General features: G+C 47.6%; 1 protein-coding gene across 1 annotated transcript; it reads left to right on the forward strand.

Annotated features, from left to right (window-relative positions):
* Positions 1-227: 227 nt before the first annotated feature.
* LOC135815317 (heat shock cognate 71 kDa protein) lies at positions 228-3,731 on the forward strand. The gene is made up of 6 exons (XM_065328593.1): positions 228-512; positions 657-805; positions 1,312-1,441; positions 1,669-1,748; positions 1,935-2,282; positions 2,588-3,731. The coding sequence occupies exons 1-6, from the start codon at positions 308-310 to the stop codon at positions 3,623-3,625; spliced, it is 1,950 nt and encodes a 649-aa protein (XP_065184665.1). The 5' UTR covers positions 228-307; the 3' UTR covers positions 3,626-3,731.
* The last annotated feature ends 5,299 nt before the right edge of the window (positions 3,732-9,030 follow it).

The following is a 9,030-nucleotide window of genomic DNA, read 5'->3' on the forward strand; positions in this document are numbered from 1 at the left end:
ACATTGTACGGGATATACGGGATTCCGTACTCATGCAGGTACAACAGGCAAAAGCCATGCATCGCGATCGGGATGCATCCTGCAAAGTCCGGAAAAGGCCGACCGAAACCAAATCCTTTCACTTTCAGAGCATGCTGTGCTTCGTGTTTGTTCCAGAGATTTCTGAAATCCGGGTTTTCGCTACTGCGTCTGCGCAAAAGGGTACAAGAGAGAGGTAGAGGGCAAAAAAATCACTTCGTTCACTTCAATCTAAACAGGAAGTCAGTCCTAGTCGTTCTCAGCTAAGTAGGACAGTTCAGCAGACGCCATGGCCAAGTCCGTAGCAATCGGTATTGACTTGGGAACCACCTACTCCTGCGTGGGTGTGTTCCAGCATGGAAAGGTCGAGATCATCGCCAACGACCAGGGTAACCGAACCACCCCCAGTTATGTCGGATTCAACGACTCCGAACGTCTCATCGGAGATGCCGCCAAGAACCAAACGGCCATGAACCCCGTCAACACTGTGTTCGGTAAGGGACTGAGCAAAATCAGTGTTCACACGTAGCCTGTAGTACACTGTGTTCATCACACTGTTCAGTTGGACGAAGACATGCATAGGTTCTCATTGTAATGATGGTCCCCTGATTGCCTTTTGCCGTCGTATGTATGTGCAGATGCCAAGCGTTTGATCGGACGTCGTTTCGACGACTCCACTGTCCAAGCTGACATGAAGCACTGGCCTTTCGAGGTCGTCAACGACAACACCAAGCCCAAGATCCAGGTCGAGTACCGTGGCGAGACCAAGACCTTCTTCCCAGAAGAAGTAAGTCCTCTGCGCTCGCGTGTGTTTCCTACCACATGCCAAATTGGTCATTGCACCCGCCATTTACACCAATGTGCAAGATTTTACGTAATTTTATGTAAAAATGTAGTTTTAAACCATTTTGATATGACTGTGTTGGCTATCACACAATGTATTCTGCCACGTGTACCGCCAGAAGATAACCTTCAGACCATAGCATCAGTAGAATGCTTACACAAACTTGTAGTAGCCCATGTGCAGTGGAAATCTTGAGGTCCATGATTGTATACTCGTGGCGAGAACGTGTACGTCTTCTCTGTGTATATACTATATGGAGATGAAGTCCACTGTACAAGCACCTTTCCAAGGCAAATCTGGGTGAAGCCTGCCTTTACTGAGCTGGTGATCTCCACTTTGCACATGTGCAAGCCTGCAGACTATAAACCCGGTGCACGACAACACCATTCTACTTGCCCTTTGTCTTCAGTGTATTGACATACTGTGATCTTACGACTTCTTTTGTATAGATCTCTTCCATGGTCCTCACCAAGATGAAGGAGACGGCCGAGGCCTACCTCGGTAACACCGTCGCCAATGCTGTCGTTACTGTCCCTGCTTACTTCAACGACTCCCAGCGTCAGGCCACCAAGGATGCTGGTGAGTAGCTTTCTGCAATGTGCACTACATGAAGTAGATGTTTAGCAGCCCATTGGGCATGTTTCTTTACCTTCTTTATGGAGGTAGATTGATCTTCCTTTTGCGCTTTTGTGGATTACTGTGTGCTGCCCGATGGATGGCTTTGTATTAGAATCATGGTGTCCTGTGTGCTACAGTATGCATCTTATGTACATCATCCAACATGTGTGTATACTGTTGTTGTGCAGGTACCATCTCTGGACTCAATGTCCTCCGTATCATCAACGAGCCTACTGCTGCTGCCATCGCCTATGGTCTTGACAAGAAGGTAAGAAGTGTTGATAGCGTACATGTGCACTCACTTTGACGTTATCGGACACTGCTTCTGCATGTATCGTTCTTACGACTGTGTCTTTTGTCACTGTCCATTTTCTCGGCGTTCCGATTGCGAGGTGATATTGGCTATCGTGTCATTGTTCATTTCCCCATGTGTTTCTCTTTGTATTACGTACAGTCCGGTGGCGAGAGCAACGTACTCATCTTCGATCTTGGCGGTGGTACCTTTGATGTCTCCGTGCTGACCATTGAGGATGGCATCTTCGAAGTCAAGTCCACTGCTGGTGACACTCACTTGGGAGGTGAGGACTTTGACAACCGTCTGGTCAACCACTTCATCACTGAGTTCAAGCGCAAGCACAAGAAGGACATGTCCAGCAACAAGCGTGCCCTGCGTCGTCTCCGCACCGCTTGCGAGCGTGCAAAGCGTACTCTCTCCTCCAGCACCCAGGCCAGTGTGGAGATCGACTCTCTCTTCGAGGGTATCGACTTCTACACGTCCATCACCCGTGCTCGCTTCGAGGAGGTGAGGCTTTGTTGCAATCTGGTCCATTTCGTCTTTGTTTACAGCTCCAGGACCTCCAGAAGCAGGCTTTGATTGGTCCAGTAGCAGCACGACCTTTCATATATGCATGTACTGTATGAGACCCATGCTCTCGACAGCAGGGAACATGTGGCCAGAAAGTTGGTCCGGTTATGACTGGACTGGTTCCGGGCGGGCCTCAGCTCTGCTATGGGTGCCTGTATTTGTGTAGGTGCCCTTTTCACTTGCTTGGCAATGGGTAGTGTTTCTAAGTTCTTCTCTCCTGTGTGTGTTGCTGTTGCCTGCAGTTGTGCGCTGACTTGTTCCGCGGTACCTTGGACCCAGTCGAGAAGTCTCTCCGTGATGCCAAGATGGACAAGGCCCAGATCCACGAGCTGGTCTTGGTCGGTGGTTCCACCCGTATCCCCAAGATCCAGAAGCTCCTCCAGGACTTCTTCAACGGCAAGGAGCTGAACAAGAGCATCAACCCCGACGAGGCTGTTGCCTATGGTGCTGCCGTCCAGGCCGCCATCCTGTCCGGTGACAAGTCCGAGACCGTCCAGGACTTGCTCCTTCTCGACGTTGCTCCTCTGTCTCTGGGTATTGAGACCGCTGGTGGCGTCATGACTGCCCTGATCAAGCGCAACACCACCGTGCCCACCAAGCAGACCCAGACCTTCACCACCTACGCTGACAACCAGCCCGGTGTTCTGATCCAGGTCTACGAGGGTGAGCGTGCCATGACCCGCGACAACAACCTTCTCGGAAAGTTCGAGCTGTCCGGCATCCCACCAGCACCCCGCGGTGTCCCTCAGATCGAGGTCACCTTCGACATCGACGCCAACGGTATCCTGAACGTCAGTGCTGCAGACAAGAGCACCGGCAAGGAGAACAAGATCACCATCACCAACGACAAGGGCCGTCTCTCCAAGGAGGACATCGAGCGTATGGTCAACGATGCTGAGCAGTACCGCGCTGAAGATGACCAGCAGAGAGACCGCATCTCCGCCAAGAACGGCCTCGAGAGCTACGCCTTCAACATGAAGTCTACCGTCGAGGATGACAAGGTCAAGGACAAGATCTCCGAGGGCGACCGCAAGACCATCACCGACAAGTGCAACGAGGTCATCGCATGGCTCGACTCCAACCAGACAGCTGAGAAGGACGAGTTTGAGCACCAGCAGAAGCAGCTGGAGCAGATCTGCACGCCCATCATCACCAAGCTGTACGGACAGGCTGGTGGTATGCCCGGTGGAATGCCAGGTGGTATGCCCGGTGGTATGCCAGGCGGTGCCCCCGCTGGTGCTGGTGGTTCATCCGGACCCACCATCGAGGAGGTCGACTAAACTCTTGGTCAGCTCTCAAACACTCTGCTCTTACTCTCTGTTCTGATGTTATGTTGACCCGTTGTTGATGTGATGTTTGTAATAAGGATGAAGAGTCTTTACAACAGTCTGGTTGGTTTTGTGTCTGGTCATGGTCCTGCATGTGGGAAAACACTGGGTGTGCTGCAGATCTCTGTGCTTCCAAAACACGTCACCATGGTCACTGTCTCTCCACAATGGTCTCTTTCATCACAAACTGTTTCATCAGATCTTTGAGCCTGGCAATCATCAGGGCAAAAAAAACTCTATAAAGTCTTGCACAGTCGACTAGTCAGACCTCGCTTAAAGCCCGATTCATCCTTCATGTCGCGTACGCGGGAAACACGTTGCGTCGCGAAAAAGTTGATCTGAGCTCAACTATTTCGCGTACGGGAAACCCGTCGCGCAATGGGTTTCCCGTACGCGTGATGAAGTATGAATCGGGCTTTAGGGTGCGCTCTTAAACTCTCTAGCTTCTCGGAGAAAAAGAAAACAGAAGTCGAAGAAACTGGTTTAATTCAAGAATGGCCATATGGGTCTCCAAGAATTCGGAGATATTTTGCACATGTGAAGCAATATGAAGCGCCAAAAGGGCAGTGATCTTGAGTGCCACGAATGTAGTACGCATTGCGCGTATGCAAAGCGTACACTCATGATCAACACAATCCTGCTTTTAGCTGCTGATCTCCAAGTTTCAACCACCTCTAGCTCTGAAGCTTGGAGAGCCTCATAAAATTTGGAGAGGATATAAGAACAGCTCTCGAACTTGTCCAGGATTAGGTCCTCATTTATCCGGATCCTTTGCAATCTGGAAGAAAATCGTTCGTTACCGATTTACAGCATATGCCATGCGTACATACAATGTACCAGGGAGTAGTAAACTACTCCCTGGTGCATACAGTATCTCTTAATTTGCTGGCAAAAAATCCTATAATTATATAGGATTTGAAAATGGATGACCTTTATGCTGTTGTTATTGGTCATCATGAGTCATTCATGACCCATAATAAGGGCAAGAGTTCATAACCCCCATGAACTCTTGATAACGGCATAATGGTTTTCATAGAAGCTGTAAATATGTTTGAAGCATGAATGTTTACTTTTCAGATTCATAGGACATGAATACCCATTTTCAGCAAGAATTGGAACTTTGAGCAGCATTGTTAAGCTGGTGTCATGGAAAGGACTGAATCAGTGAATGTGCAAAAGAACATTACAGGTGTGGCACGGGGTGGTTTCATGACGACATATCGCACATGCCGTCGTAAAACTACCAGCTTTAAGGATAAAACAAGGTCCAGTAAAATCTGAAATCCTATACTGTATATTATAGGATTCGAAAAATAGGGCACAGGCCTTAGTAATATTGCGCAAGGAGAGGAGCCATAGAAAGAACTGGTCACATACTTGTCCCTAGGCTCGTGCCACACCCATTTTGAGTTGAAAAATATGACCAAAATCCTATAATTATATAGGATCTAGCAAATTAAGAGATGTGTGTTTGATTATCCGGTTCCCTCGCCTATCCGGATATTTTGTGGAAAACGGGTGTGTGCAGTCATGCGAGGTCTGATTGTAAATAAATAGAAAACAATTGAAAGGTCCTAAAACTTTTATGTAGCCACGAAAGCGTGCAGGTGTGAATATCATGTGAGCTGAGGTGTGGGTGGCGTTCTATCAGTGATGCAGGTGCTAACATTGATTGTGGCAGAACTACAGCCTGTACAGGAAGAACAACACCTACAGTCACACCAAAATTAATTTTGTCTTCGGCATTGTTGCATGTTGGGCGTTATTATTTACCGGTACTTCTAATGTCAGTATCACATTTTATTACTCATGGTACCTTTGTCATCCATTTCTTTACAATTAATTGCTCTACTCGTACCCTTATGATGGGCCAAGGCTGAAAATACGATGAAATGTTGAATCAGTTCTCGGTTCGCAGGAAATCGTTTGGAGTTCATGAGGAATATAAAGAGCTTCCAAAGTGACTCGCACTTTGCTAAGGCATGCCTTTCGTGATTCATGGATTTGGGTACGACAGTACAACTCCCTGGTTACACCTTATGAATAACCTCAAGAGTACATAACCCAGTTATGTACTCTTGATAACCTTTATGTAAATTTGCTCATGGTCTTGACTTTGTGTGGCCGAATTCTTTGTGGTTATCTTCAAAAAGGATCATACATCACAAAAGCGACAAAACCCACAACCCCTGGTCTGTTAGCACTCCTACTCGCGTAGGATACAGGTCGAGTAAGCTATCCAGGGCTTTAAGGTGGCACTCTGCCTTCGTGGGCGTACGGCACGTTGACATCCGTAATTTTGGATTGGGTAGAGATAATTACTTCAAATTTTCTACACAAGTTCTCTATGGATATCTGGTCCATGTGCACACCCTTAGGCATGAACAGTGACAGTTAATTCTGAGCATAGCTTGAAAATTCAAAAATGCCCGTATACTTCACTCTTCACCAGAGTGCTGAAAAACTCATGTATAAGATGACCAAAATGTCTACTTGGCAGGCTAATAGAAACATAAATGAAGACATTGAACCAAAGATTAGCAAAATATGCAAATCTCCTACTCAGATAGCTTCGTTACAGCGAAAATACTGATTTCGCGTAAACATTCGTAAACATTCGTCAATATTTCAGAACACCAATACTGGTTATGTCACCTGCTAGGCAGGTAAGCTTTGGTTCAATGTCTAGCCTACACCATGCAGAAACAGAAAATATATACTTTTATGGGTGTACCAGCTACAGGAGAGGCCACAGCCTGGTTAAGAGCCAGCACAGTCATGGAAAAATGGTCAAAAAAGGGACTTCACATTGGGTCCGCAGCAACAAGATCCCGTGTCACAGCACATACCTAGACGCCACCAGCTTCGTATGAGACACCTTCTTGAGCTACTTCCTCTTCCTGGATACCTTTGCGAACTCTTCTTCGCCTCTTCCTCCTCCTCTTGACCTCTGCAGACCTCTTCCTTGCTGCATGCTTCTGTCTGTCAAGCTGGAGTTGACCCAGTGCTGACGCCGTGCAACTGCCAACGGGGAGTCCCATTTCCGTCAGCAACGCTGAGATGGACGCTGGGCCGTCATTGAACCATGCAGCAGCAAGGGCAATAGCCATTTGCACGATCCTGGCAGAACAGAAGCCGGTCTTGGGGCACATCTGCCACACCAAGCCATTGAAGCACTCGTTGCGGTTCTGTGTCGCCCCACGCAAGCATCCATACAGTGAAGCATGTCCACGGCGCATCCATGAGCCATCGTATGTCACGGCTGTCTCACAAGTGACGTCAGGGGGATTGCGAATCTCAGCAGCAGCGATGTCCATGCTCCTCTCCGCCACAGTGTCAGCAGACAAAGCCAAAGACGTGGTATGGCCATGGTAGGAAGACAGGGACATGGGCTTAGGCATGTTGAGGGCCGCACTAAATTTCACCATGGCTTGATGGCCCCTTCCAATCAAGCGCATGCCCAAAACAAATCTTCTGTTGACCTCCAAAACACGATTGAACTTTTTGGACATGGTCTCCGTCTCCTCTGCGTCACATCTGTCACAGACAACACTCAAAGTGGAAGCCAGGCCTTCTCTCTTGGTCTCCTTGAGGGTGACATTGCTATGACAGGCATTACAAGAGACACCAGTTTTTGCAGCAGGCTCTGAAGACACTCCAAGTCGATCAGCCGATATCCGGTGGTCGCTGCTTCATCATCCTGGCTCTCAGTGTCGGATCCTGGCTCAGATTCGCTGCTCTCTTAGGCGGACTCGCTGTCGTCTGTGCTGTGATGGTCTGACTCGGAATTTGAACTGTCTGACGAATTTTCAAATAAATCTGGGAATACATTCTCTATGGGATTGTCGGCTGCCAACTCAGGCGCAGGATGAGGGCATTTCTCTGGCTCAGGCTCGCGGGGCTTCCTGCCATGAAATATCCGTTTCTTTGGACGTCCAGGACGGCCACTACACTGTTTCCTTCCCATCGCAACACCACAAATAACCTCAACATCGAACAAATCAGAACGAAATATTTCGATTTGAATTTTGTCAGATGCGCGTATGGATGTACTGCTGCATGAGTGGTCCGTGCCATGCGCAGATATCTCCAAACTAACCAGAAACCCCATGGGACAAATCCTGTGAAATTTGAGAACGGTACTCTAAACCTGGACGAAGTTATGAATATTATACGTTTTTGATGAAATACTGCAATTTATATTTGAATTTGCAATTGAGTTTCGTTGTGCACTACCTCTTTGAGCGCCTATATCTCTGGAGTGCGTGCATGGAATTCGCTCAAATTTTCTCAGCTGTCGGCTGGGTCCTATGCCAAACGTTTGAGACCATAATCGACACCTATTTCAAAAATTCATTTTTTGACCCTCTGAAGGCAGAGTGCCACCTTAACCCTTTAACCGTCAGACCATACATTTGTGGGTCGAATTCGACCCATCATTTGAAATACTCGCACTGGAATGATTTTTTACCCACGATAGAAAATTTACTATCGATTCGGTAGCGAATTTTCCAGGCTTTCTGTTGCAGAAATCCGCGTTGAGCTACGATGTAGTGGAGCAGAGTTATCAAGCGCTGAGTACTGCACGCTTGTCACTTCCGCTGCGCTGGGCGCGCGGCTGACGTCGTCACGGGATTTCCCCGTTTCTTCACGCGCTCTGTGACTGCTGCTCGCGACCAACGTATTCCTCACGAAATGCTCGATCTCTCAAAAAAAATTTGAACACTCTACGATGAAGGAGACGGCCATGGCGGAGTTTTGAACTTGTCATTTGCATGCCTGGCGTTGAGACGACGTCGCTGCGTTCCAGCGCTGGTTGTGTGACTGCTGAGGCGAAGAATGTGGTATCATCGTGCTGGCCTCGTCCAGAGCTTTCCAACGACCCCAAGATTATAAAAATCGAGTGAGTACAACTAAAGTTATGACCTGGCAAAGTTGAAATTTCGTTCGGCGTTTCAATGGGTGAAATTTATATGACGGTTAAAGGGTTAATGTCGATCCCAGAGGACCACTACAACTTGGACCAAAGTATGTTATCGTTTCCAGTGCAATGCCCCTTGATAAGCTATTCTCAGGGGGTGTTCGGATTGAGTTTAGAATAGCTTGGCATATGATAGTCCTGCGAAATTACCTTTTGTATACATTTCCTGTGTCAAAGTACGCATGCAACTTGAAATGTCATTGCTATGAAGATCCCATAGAAATGGTGAGGTTGACAATGCAGTTGACAGCAACTGTTAATAATAGTTACTTTAAAATCCATTGTTAATCTCTTCTAAGATAGTTCTCAAAAGTTGAGGAGAATGAAGCGATTCGAACAACGATGTCTCCTCGGTTTAGAATACTACTATAGTAGG

Source organism: Sycon ciliatum, chromosome 4 (assembly GCF_964019385.1).
Source record: "Sycon ciliatum chromosome 4, ocSycCili1.1, whole genome shotgun sequence".
In the NCBI taxonomy this organism is placed as follows: Eukaryota; Metazoa; Porifera; class Calcarea; order Leucosolenida; family Sycettidae; genus Sycon; species Sycon ciliatum.